At 38.8% G+C, this 22,127-nt stretch overlaps 1 protein-coding gene across 1 annotated transcript in view; it reads right to left on the reverse strand.

Moving 5' to 3' along the window:
* The window catches only part of TTLL7 (tubulin tyrosine ligase like 7), a 68,089-nt gene extending 46,524 nt beyond the window's left edge, over window positions 1-21,565 (reverse strand). The window contains exons 1-8 of the mRNA XM_081322809.1: window positions 21,464-21,565; window positions 20,437-20,568; window positions 18,306-18,427; window positions 14,523-14,590; window positions 12,576-12,734; window positions 10,715-10,931; window positions 9,299-9,463; window positions 8,694-8,852 (exon numbers count right to left, since the gene is read on the reverse strand). Of these exons, the coding sequence (XP_081178935.1) occupies window positions 8,694-8,852; window positions 9,299-9,463; window positions 10,715-10,931; window positions 12,576-12,734; window positions 14,523-14,590; window positions 18,306-18,427; window positions 20,437-20,568; window positions 21,464-21,488 (1,047 nt within the window). The 5' untranslated portion in view covers window positions 21,489-21,565. The remainder of the gene's footprint in view (window positions 1-8,693; window positions 8,853-9,298; window positions 9,464-10,714; window positions 10,932-12,575; window positions 12,735-14,522; window positions 14,591-18,305; window positions 18,428-20,436; window positions 20,569-21,463) is intronic.
* Between the last annotated feature and the right edge of the window lie 562 nt (window positions 21,566-22,127).

Genomic DNA, 22,127 nt, shown 5'->3' on the forward strand with positions numbered 1-22,127 from the left:
AACAAAATGAAGGTTTCCTATTTAGAATAATAAGCTATCATGTTAGTAAAACAGCAATATCAGAACCGATTTTAGGTTAATAGGTTAATCACACATACCGTGTTTCCCCAAAAATTAGATCTTCCTGAAAATAAGACCTATCCTGATTTTGGGGGTTGGGCCTAATATACGCCCTACCCCCAAAATAAACCCTAGTTAGGACCCTGTCCAATCCGTTCCACTTCACTGCCACAATGGGACAGGAGAGCATGTGTCGTGCCACAATGAGGCAAGGCAAGTGTGGGAGGGGGTGGAGCTGCCCCACACACCCCGCACCCGCTTACTACAGGACCCACCCCGCCAGGCCATTCCTTGCTCGGCAGCCTTCCCTTTCACTCCCCTCCCGACTACCATGCTATGGAGGATAGGCAGGATAGGCCGTCCCCTTCTGCTATTTTGGAGCCAGGGGGGAGTGATGGCGAAAGGCTCTGCTGCCGCTGTGTGCCACTGGGGGGGGCTTTCTTTGCACTTCGCCCAACAGATCATCTTCCTGGGGGTAGTTGCCACCTCCTACTCCACCAGTGACCGGGCAGCGCCAGTCTCTCCTGCCGCCTCCCTCCACCAGTCCTCCATAAAAAAAAAAGATCTTGCAAGAAGTTGGAAGGTCTGATTGAACATTTTTTTAGTCCCACAAACTCCGTTTCCTTGCAGCAGGAGAGAAACGTGCCAGAGCTGGAAGGCAGGTTAGGGAAGAGAGAGGAGCTGGGCGATGGTGCGCCAAACTCTACAGCAGCGCCGGGCGGAGGAACAGCAGGAAATGGGGCTGCCATTTCCAGAAAGGAGAAGGGAAACACGGTGTTGTGACTCAGGGCCAGCCTGTGGGTCCGGCAGCCGGCTCAGATGTCTCGGATGACTCAGATGAGGGGGAGGAGGAGTGTGTGGAAGACGAACCGGCTGATGATGGCTTGGAGGCTTCGCAGAGCCCCCAGCCGGGGCCCTCTTCTCAGCTGCGTGAGCCCGATAGTGCGGAGGATGATGACCCACAGCTGGCCCTGTTCAAGGACGCCCGACGCAGGAGGCAGTCGAGCCGGAACAAACAGAGAAAGGCTGTGGGACTCCTCGGGAGGAGGCACAGGGAGGCCACGCCCTGATCTCTAAATAAAAGGAGTGTTTGGGGAAGGGCTGGTTGCTGAAAGCAACCCTTCCGTTTGAGGATTCAAGTTCCAGTGTTTTTGTTTCTTGTTCTGTTGTTTGAGTAATAAATCTTGGCAGACGCTTTTCAGCCTCAGACGCTCTCCAGTCTCTACTGTTTGAACAGGGGTTTGCCTTATTGCAAGGCCGGTAGCAGGCTGGTTCAGAACACACGGGGGGATGCAGGGTAGCAAGCAAATGTTCTTCTCTGCTCTGCATTGCTGCACAGAGCCGCTCCCCTCCCTGTTCTCTCCAGTGGTGGTGACGGAGGGATGACCAGAAGGAGGTGGCAGGGGAGGCTTGCGCTGCAGAGTTGGTGGAGTAGGAGGCTGCCACCACCGGGCAGATAATCTGTTGGGTGAAGCGCAAAGAAAGCCCCTCCAGTGGCGTACAGCAGCAGTGGGGACTTTTGCTGTCACTCCCCCGACTCCGAAACAGTGTAGGGGGACTGGGCCTACCCCACCCATCCTCCATAGCATGGCAGTCCGGCTCAGGAGGGTAGTGAAAGGGAAGATCGCTGAGCAAGGAATGGCCTGGCTGATGGGGCCTTGAAGTAAGCGGGTGTGGAGCACGTGGGGCAGCTGCACCCCCTCCCCCACCTGCCTCACCTCGTAATGGTAGCACCGCAATGTGCCAAGCGGCCTCCTGCTGTGAGCGGCCACAGAAATGGGCCTGCAGCAGCTTCTGGTTTGCCATCTCGGTGCCTGCAGACACAGGAAGGCGAACTCCGTCATCCGCATCTGAATTCATCCCACTGGGGGACCCTGGAAAGGGTCGAAAGTCACCCTGTAGGGGTGATGAGCAAGGAGGGGACTCCCGCTTGATCGCGGGAGGGCAGTAGCCTTTCTGCTAGATCCAGAGCAGCCCTCCAAATCAGCGGGGGAAAGACCGGCCATAGCAATATGGCTCGTCATTTAGCTGCTGACAGCCGAAGTCAAAATTACCATCAAGCACCTTTAAAGCAATGCAGATGAAACTGGGTGAGATCTGATCTTCTCTTTAAGACTTTAAGTACTTTCTCCTGTAAAAGCTGCCCAAAGTATTTTTTTCCCCTGTGAGGAGAGAAGGAAGGGAATATCTACCCCATCCTCCAAGAAAAGCAACTAACTACCCAGGGGAATTAAAGCAATTATAAAAACAATTTTAATCTAACTGGATCTGTATGCTTTGGAAACTTGGGGACTAAAAGTTTTCCTATTCTTACTGCAGATGTTTGTTTTAATTGAAAAAAATAAAATAAAATTTGAAAAACTATCATAAAAACTTTGTACTTAAAAAGTTTTAAATGGCATCGGTGACATCTTCTGGTGAAATATGGTATTATAATTTGTTATTGCCTAAAAGAGTTTTGGCTTGAAGCCCAGTGATAAAACTTTTCTGACCTTGACAGATATCACCTGTGAGAAACTCAGCTGTAATAGAGAACTTCTGTGCAACATATTTGGCCTGCTTGAACTATTTTTAACATTTGATTCTAAAGTCTTCAACTTAATACACTATTAAGAGAATATGGATGAAGATCAGGAAAAAATCCTTTCCGTGTTGAAATCAATACATGAAACTATTCTCTCAGCTTGTGACAAAATAAGATGCAACATAAAGGAACAAGATGCCAGCTTAGATATACAAACCCAGATTTTGACTACAACCCAAGAACTAACAATGCAGAAAATAACAGAAGTGGAATAATCAAACACTAAGACAGAGGACTTAACTGACCAACAAATCCAACCAACGGAAAATTCAGAAAAGGGAGTGACAACACTGAAAATGGAAAAGACTTTCTATATAAATCAGAAGAATTTTGAGGAGAAGGAAGAAGATTAAATGGCAGATAAACCTATCAGGACAATCATGGGAAATTGGAGTAACGGAGGCAATCAAATGAATACAAATGGGCTAGTTCTTCCCAAAAAACTGCAACTAAATGGTCTTTCTTATTTCAAATAATATACCGTAATAATAGAGGGAGAACTATTTGATGATTTAAATGACTGACATGGAATGCTATTTGGCAAAGGAAAAAAGCCAAAGGCTGAAGAAAATTAGGGTTTTGATTTATTAGAGGGGATTTCATATTACTAATTAGAGTTGAATATGGTGGAAAATAGATAATTTTTAGAAAATAAAGTATCACTATAAATGAATAGGTAACTTGTGTAAATAGACTTTGGTATGAAAAGGGAAAAAGGGAAAAAATGAGATAAGGGGAATTTTGGTCACCTAATTTAAAATATTTGGAAATCAGTTGAAAATAAGAATTCTGTTTGCTTAATATGAGAATTCTGTTTGCTTAATATCTTTTATTACCAGAAAGAGAAGGATTATTTGAACTTTTAAAAATTAGACCCAAACAAAAAAATAATGGTTTTGATTTATTGAAGGGGAAACTATATTATTAATTAGATGGTTTAATATGGATAGATAACTTTAGAACAAGACTATACTCAAATAGATAAGATGTGAATTTAGAATATTAGATTTTGGTATGAAAACAGAAAAAAGAAGAAGTTGAGATAAGGGAAACTTTGGTTACCTAAAGCTTGGAAATTATAAATATTAAATGCTAGCATAAAAATTGATGGGAAATTAGAGTTTGGGAAAAAGAAATAACAAGACATAGATTGTATATAAGGATTGAGTGTATACACAATTAAGATATGTATAAGCTAAAAATTATTGATACATGTAATAATGATGATTTTACTTAGTTGATAATAATAAGAACTATCTTAGCCTAATATAAGATAGTAGATATTGAGGGGAAAAGAAAGAAAATATCTGATGTTGTAACTAGAGATTTCTACTAAAGATTTAAGTATGTTATTGAAATATTGATTAACCCAGCCACCACGTTGCTTTTTAAATACTTAATTGTAAAATTAGAAAATTAATAAAATATTATATATATATATATTAAAAAAAATGCAAGGTGAGGCAGGTGTCACAAAAAATAAAAGACATCCCCCCAAAGTAAGACCTAATGCCCCCGTTGGAGGGAAAAATAATAGGACTTACTTTCAGGGAAACACGATAGTTGGAAAACTATTAAAATTTTATTTAATTAAAACACTTAGAGCCTGGTACAGATGCATTTTTCTTCAAACAATCATACAGTTTGTAGTGTACATAGATTTGCAAAACAGTGGGATAAAAAAATATTCCTGAACTTTGTTTTATGATGTATCTCATGATTACTCTGAAACTGTGTGAATGCATCAATGCATGATTGTTATCTCAGCCTGCAAAGGTTGGATTCATTAAATGAGTTTACCAAAAATGTAAATATTGGAGAATATACAGCCCCATGCTACATAACTAAGCTCCAATTCATGCTGAATAAACTAAACTATTAATGTATCTTAAATAGAAAAATATATTTAGATAGATTTTTACTGCAAAACCATTTTGTTAAAATAAATATGATAAAAATAAAAATCCGATTTTTTAATTTTTTTAAAAAAAATCAGCGATTATTATCCACCCTGCCAGGCAGTGTGGCCCATTGTAACGGATATTTGAAATTGTAATTTAATAACATCTGATGAACCTCAATTTCTGCTATAGAATATTTCATGGAATAAAACTGAATTCCGTGCTGTTTAAAATCACTGCATGTAAGCTATCATATGTACTTTATGGTAACCTATTTCAATAGCAAATCATCTTCTGCATCATTTTGATCGAATTAGCTAGACCAGGGGTCAGCAAACCATGGCTCCGGAGCCACATGTGTCTCTTTCATTCTTCTGCTACAGCTCCCAGTCCTACGGGAGCATGGGGGGGGGGGTTCTGCCAAGCATCTTGTATGGAGCCAGGGAAACGGGTTGGGCAGGGGAGCTGCCAATTCCACTGGCATGAGGCTTGGCAGATCCCCCCCTGACCAGCCATGATCCCCCCAGCCAGCCAGCCACCATCACTCTCGCCTGGCCGGCTGGCTGGCACAAAACCTCACCACTCTTCTCCTCCTCGTTCTCCTCTGCACAGCAGCGGGATTGCTCTCAATAAGGCGGGCGCACACGAGCAAGCAGCACACCCGGCTCTTATTGAGAGGAATCCCGCTGCTGCGCCTCCACTTTCCACTCGAATAGAGCCAAGGAGCCACTGGTGGCCTCTTGAGTGGGGAGGACAAGCTTTGCTGCTGGGCCATGCCTGGGCTATGCCCTGCCGCTGCCTCCCAAACTCCACCTTCGCTGCTGGGGAAAGCCGCGGCGGCAGGGTGCTCAGCGTGGGGGAGGTAGGGGGAAAAGATGCGGCGTCAGGGCATTTTGCACGGGGGAGGTAGGAGGGAAAAGCAGTGGCAGGGCACTCCACGCGGGGGAGGTAGGAGGGAAAAGCGGCAGCAGGGCGCTCCATGCAGGGGAGGTAGGATGAGAAAGCAGCAGCAGCAAGGTGCTCTGTGCGGGGGGGGAAGCAGCAGCAGCGGTGGAGCAGTGGGGTGCTGGGGGGGGGAAGCAGCAGGATTCTGTGGCTCCTGGTGTTTTCTTTTCTGTGGGAAATGGGTCCAAATGGCCAACCCCGGAGCTAGACCAATCAATTATTTCTGCAATGGCCTATAGCTCATAATAATGCGGCTCACCACAATATGAACACACCACAATGATGAAGTCATTAGGTGATGTTCAATATCTTGGGGACTTTAGCTATTAGTGCATTTACATGGAGCTGGAAATTATCTTCCTCTTGCACTACCAAGTCAGCACTCACACAAATTCACTCTAAAAGTTTTGCTACTGGTATTTTCTCAAGCAGCAAAAAGGCAGTTATATTTCAGTTTTTGAATATGAATTCCCCTAATCCCAGTAGGAATCGAAAACTAGACAAAATGCTTCACAAAATCCAGGAGTTCTTTACTTTTGATCTTCTGCTTTTGTTGCTTAATGTAATGTTCATAGGTTTCTGCAACCCATATATGTATTCTGGCAGAAAAATAATAATTACAATGCACTCTCCTCTCTAGCCAACAGGAAGGAATATGTTAAGCCACAATACTCAATTCTCACAAATACTAAACTGCTTAAAATTTTATCTCCCAGAGTTGGGGAATAAGCCAAAACTTGCTACATTATTATACTAAAAATATTTTAAGCATACTTTGCCATATTTTCATGTGGATGAGACTAATTTATTTTCAGGTTTGACATTCAAGCCAGCACTCCTTATGTCCAATTGTGCATATTCAGTTGGAGAATCTGTAGTGTTTTGGAAGTTGCAGAATTATGACTTCTAGTATCGCTCCATTGACTGAATTGCCTACGACTGATGAGAGTTGTAAGCCAGCAATATTGGAATGTAACAGTCTCTCTTCTCCCTCCCCCAGCTTAGATCCTGAGAATAGGAAAAGTGTGAACGGATTTGTTAGGATAATTTTGATGGTTTAGGCCAGGGGTAGGCAACCTCGGCTCTTTTATGACTCATGGACTTCAACTCCTATGCTGACTCAGGAATTCTGGGAGTTGAAGTCCATGAGTCATAAAAGAGCCGAGGTTGCCTACCCCTGGTTTAGGCCTTTAAAATCAAAACTAATATTTTAAACTGGACCCCAAACCAAATTCTTAATCAACGAACATTAAGTTTATATATTCTTCTTTACTGGCTTCACTTAACTGCAAGCCTCTGCAGTTTGGAAAATTCAGATTATCAACGCAGAATACATTACAATGCATTCTGGTATCAGAGTTGCTTTGCGGAGTGAGATATGTGGCATATAAAATAATATGAATGAATCAATCAATCAATCGGTCAAGTTTGGGTGTAAGTTATAACTTCTCAAGTTGATGTAACACCAAATTGAAAAAAGCCATTCCTAGCTACAGTTACTATCTCATCACCCAGGAATACGCTTCAGTCGAGAATCTGTTACCACTCTTTCCTAACCCATAGTTTTCTTCTTTTGTCCACTTCCTGAAGGCACCACCTTATTTCCAACCACCTGGTTGTATTTTTCCAATATTTTACCTGGGAACCTTTTCATTCTCTTTAACAGCTTTCTTTCTTGACAACTATGCGGCTTTACAGTTGGGTGTTACTGAGATGTGTTAAACTACAGATCCCTTGTTCCTCTACCCAACACTGACTAGAGATCCTGAAAGTAGTGGTCAACACATCTGATGGAGGAGAACTACTTTCAAGCATGTCAATCTATCTGTAACTTATTTACATTCTTTAAATTTCTTGAAATGTAAAGGCAGTTGAAGAGGTTCCTGACCATACTAGGGTTACCAAGGCCCTAAAGAAACAGGTTCTGCTCAACATGGAACCCTTTACAGTATAGATTCTCTCTCTATTCATATATTGCTGATACATTATTATCCAGACAAACTAAAGATGAAACAAAACAGACAAGATTACTTTATTTGGAATAGAACATTTCATGTTTTATCCACTAGATGGTGAAAAATACTTGTAAGATGACATACAAACTTCTGCTAAAGAAAAAATATATATGCCAGCATAGCTGGAGAAAAGAGGTTCTGATTCATGGTTCAAACATGTAACTAATATTGTCCCTATCATGTTTCATCTGAAAATATTTTTATGGTACATTTCTAAAAATATCAGCCTTGATTTAAAAAGCTACTTAACCACAAGTTAGATGAATAACAGGTGTCATCATAATCATTGACATGATTATCATCCCAAATTACTCCACTGCAGGATGAAGCCCTGCCTTCTCCCTAGGGCAGGGGTAGGCAACCTCGGCTCTTTTATGACTCATGGACTTCAACTCCCAGAATTCCTGAGCCAGCTCAGGAATTCTGGGAGTTGAAGTCCATGAGTCATAAAAGAGCCGAGGTTGCCTACCCCTGCCCTAGGGAGAAGAGAAAATGACTGGCTCAAAGTCAACCAGTTGGCTTTGTGCCTAAGGCAGGAGTGAAACTCATGGTCTCCCAGCCTCTAGATCAGGGCCTTTCACCACCACACAGCAAAATATAAAGTTACAGGTGTGTGTATACATACATGTTCATGTATTAATGTGTGTATGTACAGAGTATGTATTTTCAGGAGCCATATCTGATTGCACAGCTCGCTTCAAGTCACCCTCTTAATTCTATTTTTAATGTGTAATATATAAACCCCTGTCCAGTCGTGTCTGACTCTAAGGGGGCAGTGCACATCTCCGTTTCTTAGCTGATGGAGCCAGCGTTGTCCGAAGACACTCCTGTGGTCATGTGGCCAGCATGACTATATGCCGAGGCACATGGAATGCTGTCATCTTCCCACCAAAGTGGTACCTAATTATCTACTCACATTTGCGTGCTTTCAAGAAATGCTAGATTGGCAGGAACTTGGACAAGTAATGGGAGCTCACCCCATCGCGTGGTGCTCAAATCTCAAATCCGAGCAGTCAGCTTTGAGCTGACAAGCTCAGCGTCTTTAACTGCTGAATCATCATCCCCATTTCTAGGGGTTAAATAGGAATATCTTATTTTTCATTCAACAATGGTACTGAGTGGCATACCAGTTGTGTGTGGTTTTTTTAACCTTTATACACTTATTGAAATTATTGTAAAGCTGCTCACCTCTAGTAGCCACGGCTTGAGTTTCTTGTCCAGCAGAATATCAAATCCCAGAACTTCAAAGCAAATGCTGTCACTTCCAGGAGATTGCCCTGGTCTACACATCCGATAAGCATGAAGAACATGTGGCTCTGCTACTATAAGTGTCTTCACCACTAACTCCTGAGAGATTGTGCAAAAGATAATAAGGATAGCAGAATAGCATCATGATCGTGTTTATTTGAATTTGACAGAAAAAAAAACATTATATTAAACTGCAAAATAAGACAGACTCTAACAAAACAAGAATTGATTGTCGGCTGGGCTCTAAATCACAAAAATTCAAGGGCAAATAATATCTAGGATCTAATCAGGACTGCCAAAGGATTCTAATAATTAGTTCAAAACATTATTCAGTTTCTTGGGGGGGGGAATGTCTGGTATTTTGCCCATTTCCCCTCTTTGACGTAATGGCAAGATTCTACATATAACAGTTCTACCGTATAAAAAAAAATTAAATAAGGACTTCAGTTGCATCAAAATCCATATTATATTCCAGTTCAGGAGGAACGGTACAGAGCATTACGACGACCAAACATAGAATAGCTATTGCGTATGTTTTCTCTTACTGAAATATCATTCCAGAATTTGGAAACGTCAAGGTGATTTGTTTGCAGGAACTCAGTAAACCACTTTATAGAGCGCTTACTGCCTTTATCTTCTGTTTCATCCCGTTCAAAATGCTCATTATGCTTATTCACAGAGTAGTTGGTCAGATGCATATATAACTGGCTCTGAAACAAAAATGAGAAAGTGATTCCTGAGAGACAAGTAGAGAAAGAGAATGTACGGTTCTACTTAAAGAGAGACTTAGTGAAGATGCCGATAACGAAACTATTTTTACATTGCAAAAAAGGTATTTATGGAAGAATGGATAAATCCAAAAATGTTGGGTATTGTAATCAGTTGTAAGTGATTATTGACTAAAATGAACGAGCAAATGCACAGACAGATTTAATTTTTAAAAAGTTGGAATAAAAAATATGCATGGTGTGTGGGGGGGGGGGAATCAACTTTGCAAGTTTTTTCCTTGATGCAGAATACAATTTAATAGTTATTTAATAGTAATTTGTTTATCGAATTTATTTATCTATCTAAATTTATTTATTTATTTTATTTATTTTTATTTTATTTTAATTCCATTTATATCCCGCCCTTCTCCGAAGACTCAGGGCGGCTTACAAGCTTAGCAGTAGCCTTCATTCTATGTATATGCCTGCTTATTAGGGCTTTCACACAAACCCCAAGCGGCATTATTACAAAGTCAGCTTATTGCCCCCAACAATCTGGGTCCTCATTTTACCTACCTCGGAAGGATGGAAGGCTGAGTCAACCTTGAGCCTGGTGGGATGCGAACCTGCACTAATTGTAGGCAGCTGGTGTTACCTAAGGAGGCATTAGCCCACTGCTCCACCAAGGCTCTTTCATGAAACACCAAGGTTGGAAATTCAGGATCGACAAAAGGAAAAACTTACGGTATTTAGATATGCCAAACCAAACCATTCAAATTTGCTGGCATTAAATTTGGTAAAATAAATAAACTGATGAAGAATAAATCTACCCAGTCATGAAATCTGTATATTGTCTCCAGGATCAAAGGCTAAACCTAATCCCATGGAGAATTCTAAACGAAATGAATTTGCTGGACCCTTTTTAAATCAGTGCTTAAGACTGAACATGAAACCCAGATGGCACTGATCCCACTAGTGGATGAGCTTTGTCAGAACGCTGGTTGTGGATGAAGGTTGTAGACCCATCCTGGCTTTTTTAAGCCTCTCAGCAGCTTTTGACACCCTCTACCATTGTATTCTTCTGGTTCTCAACTCAACAGAAATTAAAAACAAAGCAAAATATCATCATTCCAAAACAATTTCTCTTGCAATCAATACCTAGCTATATATATCACAATATATTACAATATATACAGTGGGTTTGCCTAAGCATATAGTGTTGCACTATTTTTATTCACCCAAACCTTTACTTACCAGATTTGATTCATTAGGTGGATGATATTTCTCTGTGCCCATTCTCACTAATCCATCGTTATATAAAAATATTTTAAGTGGATCACATGAAGTTACCAGAATGTACACCCTTAAATCAAATTTGTAACCTTCCATAAGGAAGGGCTTGTCAAGGTATTCTTGAACTATGAGGTGGTCCTGAGCATGAAGTTTTTCTGCATTTCTGACAAGGGAGATCCTGATAAAAGGCAAAAAAGAAAAAAAATGAAGACTTTCCATTCTGGCTAATTATTTAAATAGTAGATACTGGTTTCACTTGCTTTAAGCCAGGTTTATCAAACCTACCTCTTAGGCATGTACACCAAATCTATTATACCAAATCTATTATACTGTATAGTTTACCAAGTGTTTGAATATCGATCACCAATAATTCTTGTGCCGTGCTGTGCTGTGCTATGCTGTGCTGTGCTGTGTGTGAGTTGGGCAATTACATAAATTTGTTTACTAAATAATAAACAGATTATAATAGGTAATCCTCATTTAATGATTACTTGTTCAGCAACTGCTCAAACTTACAACAATGCTGAATGACTGATAATTATAATTGCATCTTGTCCTTACGGCTTTCTCAGCATCCTAGTCAGGTGATTGTGATTAGAGATTTACCCTGCCAACTTTCCATAAGCAAAGTAAATGGAGAATTCAGCTGCAAGACACAAGAACAGTTTTCCCCCATGCCATCACTCTGCTAAACAACTAATTCCCACAACACTGTCAAACTATTTAGTAAGGCTGTATTACTATGATTGTTCTCATCTTTCCTATTACCTATCTCCTTATCTACTTGTGACTATAACTTTGTTGCTTGTATCTTACAATTTGTATTGTTTTATCTAGTTTCCTTGTATGATTTATGTTGATTGCTTATCTAGTATCCTATGACTATCACCAAGTGTTGTATCTTGATTTACGATGAAATTTTTACAATGACTATGATCACGATTTACTTATACCTTTTATGTACACTGAGAGCTTAGGAACCAGACAAATTCCTTGTGTGTCCAATCACACTTGGCCAATAAAGAATTCTATACTAACAGGAAATTGGAAATTGTAGTCATGTGGTATGCTTGTGATCCTTGCTTAATGACAGCACCAGAACTGCCAGAACTACTATCATTAAGCAACACAGTCATTTGGGGTTTTTTTATTTATGATCGTACTCCCTTAATGACAGAATTTTCAGTCCCAATTAGCATTGTTAAGCATGGACCACCTGTATATGGATGGTATAATAAGACAAATGTAATCTTATATTTAAAGGTAAAGGTTCCCCCGCACATGCATGCTAGTCGTTTCCAACTCTAGGGGGCGGTGCTCATCTCCGTTTCAAAGCCGAAGAGCCAGCGCTTGTCCGAGGACGTCTCCTTGGTCATGTGGCCGGCATGACTAAACACCAAAGGCGCACGGAACGTTGTTACCTTCCCACCGTAGTGGTCCCTATTTTTCTACTTGCATTTTTACGTGCTTTCGAACTGGTAGGTTGGCAGAAGCTGGGACGAGTAACAGGCGCTCACTCTGCTACGCGGCACTCGGGATTCGACCCGCCAAACTGCCGACCTTCTGATCGACAAGCTCAGCGTCCTAACCCACTGAGCCACCGCGTCCCATATAATCTTATATTTAGTACCTTTCTAATAATGGAAAGAAGACCAACAAATCCAGTCCACTATTTGTTCCCAATAGCAGCATCAACAGCCTGCTTATTGTCCTGGTTATTAATGAATAACATTTTTAGAACCTCGATATCTAATTATAATTCCAATTATATAAACAAGCGTAGTGATGTGAAAGGACTCCACTGGGTTGCTACTGCACCTACCCATGTCCCATTGCTCCATTAGCTGGTTTGACTATGAACGTTTTCTGTCGGCGCTTTCTTTTCAGTTCTTTTACATAGTTCTGGAACTGGGTAAACTCTGCTGGAAAAATCCACGTCCGAGGAATAAAACTATACTCCTGTGGCTGAGATTTGATCATTCTGAAAAACAGAACCAAAGGAGCAGTGCATTTTCATATCTGTGGTTTCAATCTGATTTAGCAGCAGCAAACTGAAGAAAGGAAAACATATTCTACCTAGACCCTAGACTTCGACTTACAACCACAACAGAGCCCAAGATATCCCACGTTAAATGAGACGGTTGTAATGTACACAAAAGTGTACATTAAATTGCTTGCAACTTATTGCCTTTAAAGAGGCAGAAAAAATATAAGAAGATTTCTATAAGAATTACCACAGAAATGGCAGGTGTAAATAAGGATCTTCATATACCCAAAGGTTATACTAAAGATATGTTGATACACACCAGGTACTCGTCACTTTACAATAAATAGAAAGCAAAGCAAAACAAGAAGAAAATCTGAACAACTTTCCTGTCATCTTTTTTAATTTGGCTGAGACATTATATACAATTACTAATAGCTCATGTGGGTACAAAACCTGCAAAAATGGCCATCTGCAGATCCAGGATTGCAGCCAAGAGTGTCAGGGTCTGTGTACAATAGAGAGCCTGTTACAAAAGCTACTAGTAATTGTAGAAAGAACACTTCAAAATAAAAAAACAGAAAAACCCACAATCACCATTACTATTTTTATAACTGTGCTTAGATTATTATAGATCCCAAGTAATGGCAGTACTGCGATTCAGGATTGTAGAATTGCTTTATTGTCTTGCTTAAATACACACCACATTTTTTTTATACAGGTAGTCCTCAAGTTACGACTGTAACGGAGCCTGTTTATCATGGTCATAACTGAGTGACGATCATAAAATGGTTGGTTGTATAACTGACACAGTTGAAGTCCACGAGTCATAAAAGAGCCAAGCTTGCCTACCCCTGCACTAGACCAAACTGGCTAGCAAAATTGTTGGGTTTTCAGTTTGACTTCATTTTTAAAGTAATGTTTCAAATAGATGTGTTAACCTCTACTAATCCTAATCTATTTATTATTACTATTTTAAAAAAGCACACAAAATCTAAGAACTAAGAGTTTTATCTAATGCACAAACATACACTCACACCATGATTATAGCTCAGATCAGTATAAAGCAGCTTTCTGAGTTCTAATTATACTTCTCTGCTACTTTGATAAAAATGTCATACACACAATAGACATGAGGGGAAAAAACAAGGCATTACCTCAGGATAACTATTTTTATGCTTGTAAATTTAACTGTTGAATGTTATCTAGTGACTCTCTCAGCATAAAGTAAAAATCAAATTAAGCATTCAAATTGCATGTATATAAAAATGGATTGTATATTTGCAAGATGGACGTATTTGAAGAATTCCTTACACAGAAAACTTTTTTTCCCAACTTTTCCAATTTGAAATACATTTTTCTGTTGGTTATGTATGAACTCAAAGAAAACATAATCAAACAGATTAAAAACGAAACCTTTCCAGGACCCGGCCAAAAAAAGCCATGCAGGCTAACTAGGCACTTTCAAGACGTTTAAGGCATAAAGCATGCAATTTTCTTGTGTAGTTCTTCCTGCACTCACATCAAATATTACTTATTGCAGCTGCTGGACATATGGGGTGCCCTGATGAGTAGATATTGAGAGATTCATCTTTCACGGCTCTTTGGAAGAATCACCAAAGACTGGTAGAGGACCATCCTTAGGAACTGGATGACATTCAGGAACTACTAATGACTACTTGGACATCCAGTAACAAACTAGTAGCTATATTTAAACTTCTTAACCTGCATTGTAACCAATAGTTCTGCATTATTAACAAGAAAAAGAAAAAGAAAGCAAATTACTTGGTCATGTTTCGTGCCAAGAAGTCCTTCCTACAGATTTCCCCCATTCCAGGAAAATGGTTGATTCTCTGGAAGAAAAAAAAAAGCAGAATATACACATTGAAACAGATACTCCTGATACAAAGCTGATACATCTTAAACCTGAAGATCAGTCAATAACCATAACTGCAAGATAATATTATTAAATATGTTCTGAAGCTTCTGACATTTAGTAAATAGTGTATTGACCAGAAACATGTACAGGTATTGCTCGCTAACCAACTTACTCATTTAGCAGCTATTCAAAGTGATTAAAATAAACAGCTTTACAACCAGTCCTCACATTTATGACCGTTGCAGCATATCAGTCTTTTGATCATGCTTTGGGTGCTTTGCAAGCAGCACACATTTACAACCGTCAGTGTCCCACCGTCATGTGATTGACATTCTTGTGCTTCACAACCATCTTCCAACAAGCAGTTAGAAAATGTGAAAGTAAAATTGCAAATACACTATCATGTGATGTCTTGCTTAATGACCAAATGGAAAGCGACATCATAAACCCACCATGGTCACACAATCTTCTACTTAGCAACTGCGGTGCTTAACTGCAAACTTGCCAGTCCAAATTGTGGTCGCTAAACGACAACTATCTGCACAGGCTTCTTAGCAATCTTACATGGAGGGTAATTAATATAATACAGTCTTTCTCTCTGTTTAGGAATTTGGTCCCAGATCACTGAAATCCTGAACAAATTATCAATTAGGAAAACAATGGCTCTTTGTTTCTTTTTTTAATACTATTTTATTGGTTTTCCAGTTTTACATTTAAGTATTTAACAAAGCAACGTGGTGGTGAGGTTAAACAATAATAAAATAGCAAAATCTTTAGTACAAATCTCAGGTTACACCATCAAATATTTCTTCTCTTTTTCCCTTAATATTTACTATCTCATATTCAAACTAGTACATTTCTAATTATATCAACTCAATGGAAACATCATTATTACATTTATCAATATTTTTTAGCTTGTACATATTTTTATTAATCTTTGTAAAACAATTCATATCCTGTTGTTAATTTTTACTTAATTTTTAATTTTTCATCAATATTCCAATTAACCTTTAATATTCATAATTTTCAAACTTTGGGTAACCAAGGTTTCCCTTATCTCACTTCATAAAAAATTGTAATATCCAAAATACACATTTTACCTATTTAAATATAATATTGTTCTATTTCCTAAAAATTTTCTATTTCCCACCATATTAAATCATCTACTTAATAATAAAATATCCCCTTTTAATAGATCAAAACCATTATATATATTGCCTGGGTTAGTCAATAAATCAAACATATTCCTGATAGTTAATTTTCATTTCCCTTTTAAATCTAATTTTTCAATGCAAATCCTTATTTTCCACTAATTTCCAACTATCTTGAATCTAACAGCCCAGATTCCCCTTATCTCATCATCTCCTTTTAACTCTCTAATTGAGAATATAAAATCCCCTCTAATAAATCAAAACCCCAATTTTCAACCTTATTCTAGCTTTCTTCCTTTGCCAACTAGGCTTCCACATCAGCGCTTTTAGATCATCAAATAAATCTCCCTCCATTTTTATATGTTATTTGAATCAAAGGAGACCATTTGATTGCCAGTTTTCTGTAAGAACTGGCCCATTTGTATTCATTAAACTCACCAGTCCCCCATAATTGCTCTAGTATATTTGTCTTCAATTCAATCTTCTTTCTGAAATTTCTTCTGGTTTGTATAGAAAGTCATTTCCATTTTCAATATTGTCACTTCCTTGTCTGGATTATCCATCAGCAGTATTTGTTGGTTAATTGAGTCCTCTATCTTAATATTTAGCTGTTCCACTTCTTCTGCTGTCTTCTGCATTGTTGATTCTTTGTTGTTGTTGTTAGCTGCGAAGTCGTGTCCGACCCATTGCGACCCTATGGACAACGTTCCTCCAGGCCTTCCTGTCCTCTACCATCTTCTGGAGTCCATTTAAGCTCACGCCTACTGCTTCAGTGACTCCATCTAGCCACCTCATTCTCTGTCGTCCCCTTCTTCTCTTGCCCTCCATCTTTCCCAGCATTAGGCTCTTCTCCAGTGAATCCTTCCTTCTCATCAGGTGGCCAAAGTATTTGAGTTTTAGCTTCAGGATCTGGCCTCCTAAAGAGCAGTCAGGGTTGATCTCCTCTAGGACTGACCGGTTTGATCGCCTTGCAGTCCAACGGACTCGCAGGAGTCTTCTCCAGCACCATAGTTCAAAGGCCTCAATTCTTTGGTGCTCAGCCTTTTTTATGGTCCAGCTTTCACTACCATACATTGCAACTGGGGTTGATTCTTTAGTTGCAATCTAAATTTGGCTTTGTGCATCTAAGCTGGTGTCTTGGTCTTTTATTTTAGGTCTCATTTTGTCACAAGCTGAAAGGATAGCTTCATGTATTGCTTTTAGCATGGAAAGGATTTTTTGCTGGTCTTTGTCCATCTCTTTCACATATTTGTAAACAGTCTTTCTAGTAGAAGTTGTTTCTTGAACAAAAGTCAGTAAGGGTTTACATTAACAGTTTAAGTACACCAATTACATAGCCCAGCTGTTCTCTTACAGTTGATTCTCTCACAAATAGTGCCAAGGTGAAAACAGTCTTATCTAGGACTGGGCTGTGAGCCAAGTTTCTCTTTAGGAAATAACAAATTCCCATACCAAGCTTCACCATAAGATGTCAGTGGCACCATTTAAAGTTTTTTAAATCTCAAATTTTTCTGGGTTCTTTTCCAATTTTATTTCTTTTTTGCAGATAACAAGAATTTCCAGTAAGAAAAGGACACTTTAGGGTCCCCAAGTTTCAACGGCATATAAATCCAATTCAATTAAAATTGTTCTTTTTATGCTTAATTACCCTGGGTAGTTAAGACACCGCTATTCTTAGAGGGTGGGATAGAAGTTCCCTTCCCTCTTTCCTCACAGGGGAGCAGTACTTCAAAAAGCTTTTACAGGAAAGTACTTAGGGTAGAGAAGATAAAATCTCACCCAGATTCACCCGCATTGCTTTCAGTATACTTGGTAGTAAGTTTGACTTTGGCTTTCAGCAGCTGAATGACGGGCCATATTGCGATCGCCGATCTTTTTCCCGTCGGTTTGAATAGCTGCCCCGGATCGAGTGGAAGAGCTGCCACCCTTCCGCAATCAAGCGGAGGTTCTCTCCTTCCTCATCGACCCTACAAGGCGACTTTCGACCCTTTCCAAGGTCCCCCAGCGGGATAAAACCAGACGCTGGAGACGGAGCTTGCCTCCATGCGTCTGCCAATGCCGCGATGGCAAACTGGAAGTCCACAATGGTTCTTTGTTTCTTACTATTTAAAAAAAATAATCAGATTTGGATACACTAATATATCAAGTGCTTTTGTTGAGCTATTTCACTGATACAACTGCCCCATTCAAACAGGAGGAACAAAAACTAGATAATGTAGCCAGTAAGTGTAACCCTGAAGAATCACTGGGTTACCTGAGGCCTTGTACAATATATATGAATACTTTATTTATTTATTTATGGAATTTATCTGCAAGTTCCCCTTCAATTCCCTCATCTAAGTCATTGATGAAAATATTGAAAAGTACTGGGTCTAAGTATGGTCATGACCTTGATCATACTTCTGACAAATGTATCTGTTGAAAATAGTTTGTTTCCAATTTTGAGCCAGGATTAATTGATCTGAACTATTAAGAGAAATCCTGGAGTTATAACAGTTTACTGATTTAATCAATGTCTCAGTGCATCCTGATTTTTACCTGGTAGTTCTGGAGATCTGCAATTTTTTCTTGCTGCACAGCACAGTCGCTCCAGATAAGGTTTGCGGTCTCATCCTCATCCCGAGTCTTGACAAATCCCATTTCTTCTATTGCTATCCGGACTACAAGACAGAAATAGATACATGACAATCAACATAAACAATTAGATTTCTGAATATCCAGACAGCTAACCTTAATTTTCCAGATGTGGATGTACAGCAGATAATATTAGCACACAGCATTACTATTAAAATTTCTCACATTATTTCAGCTCACAATAGGAATACAGGCAGTTCTCAAATTACAACCATTTGTTTAGCAACTGTTCAAAGTGACAACACTGGAAAAAAGTGGTTTACGACCGGTCTTTGCACTTATGACAGTCACAGCATCCTTAGTCATATGATCAAAATTCAGGAGTTTGGAAACTAGCATGTATTTATGAGGGTTGCAGCCATGCGATTGCCATTTGTGACCTTCATGGCTTCCAACAAGCAAAGTAAATGAAGATTTGCTTAACAACTGTATGATTTATGTAACAACTGCAGTGATTTGCTTAACTGTGGCAAAACAGTTGTAAAATTAGGCACGATTCACTTAAGAACTGTCTTGCTTAGCCACAGGCGTTCTGGTTACAATTTTGGTCGTAAATCAGGAAGTATCTGTATTCCACAAATCTAATATTCCCTACTGTAGAAATATAATAATTGTGTGTTACATTAGGAATAAAAAGTGATTTATAAAAGGAATCTTAAGACCTTTTAGCTTTCAAAATAAACTGCTAAAACCTCCAGTTGATTTTTTATTTGAATCAGTAGGAATGATTCAAATAACTCTTGACAAGAGTTCACTTTATAAATGTTTCTTAGCTGTTGCCTTTCTAACTAAATTTACATAATGAAAGTTACAAGATATTATTCATTCTCTTCTTGGTTAATTGCTCTGTATTAACAGGCAATATTTGTACTTTTCCTCATTGATGCCCACTGAAAAATCAGTCAAAATCTAAGTGATCACAGCTATAAGATAAGCAAAAGCAGTATGTTGGAAGAATAATAGATAATATTCAAGAACCCTGAATGGTTACCACTGAGGCTTAAAATGAAACAAAGAGAAAAAGAAAACCAAGGAATCCTGTCCCATTTTATATAAAAGTCTTCTAAATAATGAAGTACCTCATAATGATACTTTCACTCTAAGTGGTAATTATAGTAAGAATATGGCATTGACTGGACAGATTATAACAACACATCATAATCCTCCCAATTAAAAACAGATTTTCCCTGTTATGCTAAGCTCCAGTTTAGTAACAATGTGCTCTCTTTTGTAATTCATGTGTAAAATTAATGTGAAATTGAACGACCACACTGAACTTAATGCATTATAATATTGAAAAATATTAGCTGCTAGATGTGTATGGAGATGAAAAGCACCTTTAAGATTAGCTGCTAGAGCAATTTACCAGGACAATAAATACATTCTAATAAATATGCAACTTTCTAGCAGGATAGGTTTTTAATAAAAGAATACATATAGCTCAGGGTTGAACTGTGAAGTCCTTGGTATCTTTGTTCTTGGTTGTTTACTTGCAAATATTTCATTAACCCACCATGGTAACAGAAAGCAACAGCCTAATCAAGGAACTACCAAGGAGAAAACCGCACCCCCACTGGTATTGGGACAATAAGCTACTGTATATAAACCTGACACTCACCAGCACTGATGATATTGCCTAGTCAGGTAATGAAACATCTGCAAGCAAACAACCAAACTCAGAAAGCACCAAGCACTCCACAAAACAAGACTTTTTTTTAAGTAGTTACCACTCACTTATGATGGGATTTAAATGCCAAGATTAACTTTTAGGATGACATACATTAATCTATTGTTAAAATTTCTGAATGTGTCACTGTATTTTATAACGGAGGCATACATGTGATCACAGTTTGAATGAAAGTCCAGGCAAGCATCTCTGACCTTTCTCAAGGAATAAAAGAAAAATATATTAACACCCTGATATGTAATATTTTGAGCGTAAAGCTTTTTTGGCTATGCAACTTTCTTTTTCTCCATCCACCTTTATTTTACCATGGGGTTAAATGTAAATTAAGTAGAATATGTAGCACGCTACCAATTTCATATTTTGTGCCAGCAATATTCGCAGTAATGGTCGCATGTTTTTTCTTCTCTCTGACTTTTCTCCTTATTGAGTTTTGGAAGGATAGGCCTGAACTCAAAGTCAAAGAAGTGGTTCCTTGGTTATCTGTTTTTTAAAAAAAGGATATAGTAAGTCATCACCATACTCTCTTTCCAGCAAATACAGAGTATATACAGAAAATCATTTTATCACATATCTTGAAAACATAGCAAAGCTAAACAAGCAGTTACAAAACTTTTGAAATACCAATTATAAAAATTTCAATTTAAAGTGACCATGTATTCACCACTCAAGTAATTTACAATCTTCTCAACCCCAGAAAAACCACCATGTGATATTTTTTGCAGTGTAAATGTACAATCCTGCCTAAACGTATAATGCGGTATGTTTCAGATTTCATTCAAGAATGTTATTTTAAAATGACGGGAGGTACAAAAGCAACTTTTGCTTGCAACTCATTAGAACAGAGGTCCCCAACCTTTGGGTTTTTCCACGGACCGGAGAGTGCGTGGTTTTGTGTGCTGCCTGCATGCCATGGATGGGGCTTTGCTTGTTTGTGCGGACTGGTTGCTGGCATGCCAAGGACTGGTACTGGTCCACGGACCAGGTGTTGGGGACCCTTGCATTAAAACATCACCTCTTCCTTGGATTTTTACTGCAACTAAATGAACAGGCAAGCAGATGCAGTTGTTTTAATGAACCAGTCAAGTTCTTTGTGTCCAAAGCAGTTGTTTTATAGAGAATATCAATACTGCATGGCCCCAATATAGAAGTAGCTTGATAGTACTTAAAACCCTCTTCTGTACCCCCCAAATTCCCTGTGTCTTTTTAAAAAATACAGAGAAGCAGCACAGCCCATAATGGAATTATACCTGGAGGTCCATTATCTAATCATGCATGTAGTATTGCCAGAACTGAATAGAATACACACAGTATCTGAACTGCCCATAAGTTGCTTGTTAAACCCAAAGTATAAGGTTTCTCTAATAAAGTAGCTTACCTCCCTCATTTGGCAAGGATGGCATTATCTCTGGGATGCTGTAATTGAAGAGCTACACACAGTCAAGGAATTTTTAAGAGGCTTTCCAAGCCAATCTTCTTTTTATACCATTTCAGTTCAAGACTGCAGCAAAATACAGATTATTTTTTTAAAAAAAAACACAGGTGCCTGTATTTAAATAGGAAAAGGTACCAATTACAAAGCATTCCTTGCAGACCAGTTTTTAGCATTCAGATTTTCAGAAAAATTCTTTGAAATACATCTTAAAATTTGATGAAGGGGCAGGTGAAGAATAAATTTTTTAGTTTATTTATCTCATTTGCAGTAAACCCCGACACAATCTTAGACAGAGACTCTAATTGGAGGAAGAGAACTTTTGAATTTAAGCCAAAGGCATTTAGATTTCCTTATGATATTATTTATTAGGCAGAAAAGATAAAACCACTATATTGTCTGTTATCTTAGACCCAAATTATTTTAATAATTTAAAATAATATGTAAATATATCATGGTTGTCTTTAAGGCTAAAGAAAAAAAACTCTATCCATGTAAGGGGGGAATCAGAAAAACCATATGAAACGAAATTGCACATATCAAGTTACAAACCTACAATTACAGTAGTTCCTTAATCTTTCACAAAGGAAATCCACCACCAGATGCACAC

The sequence above is a fragment of the Vipera berus genome, assembly GCF_964194415.1.
Source record: "Vipera berus genome assembly, chromosome: 3".
NCBI classification, from domain to species: Eukaryota; Metazoa; Chordata; class Lepidosauria; order Squamata; family Viperidae; genus Vipera; species Vipera berus.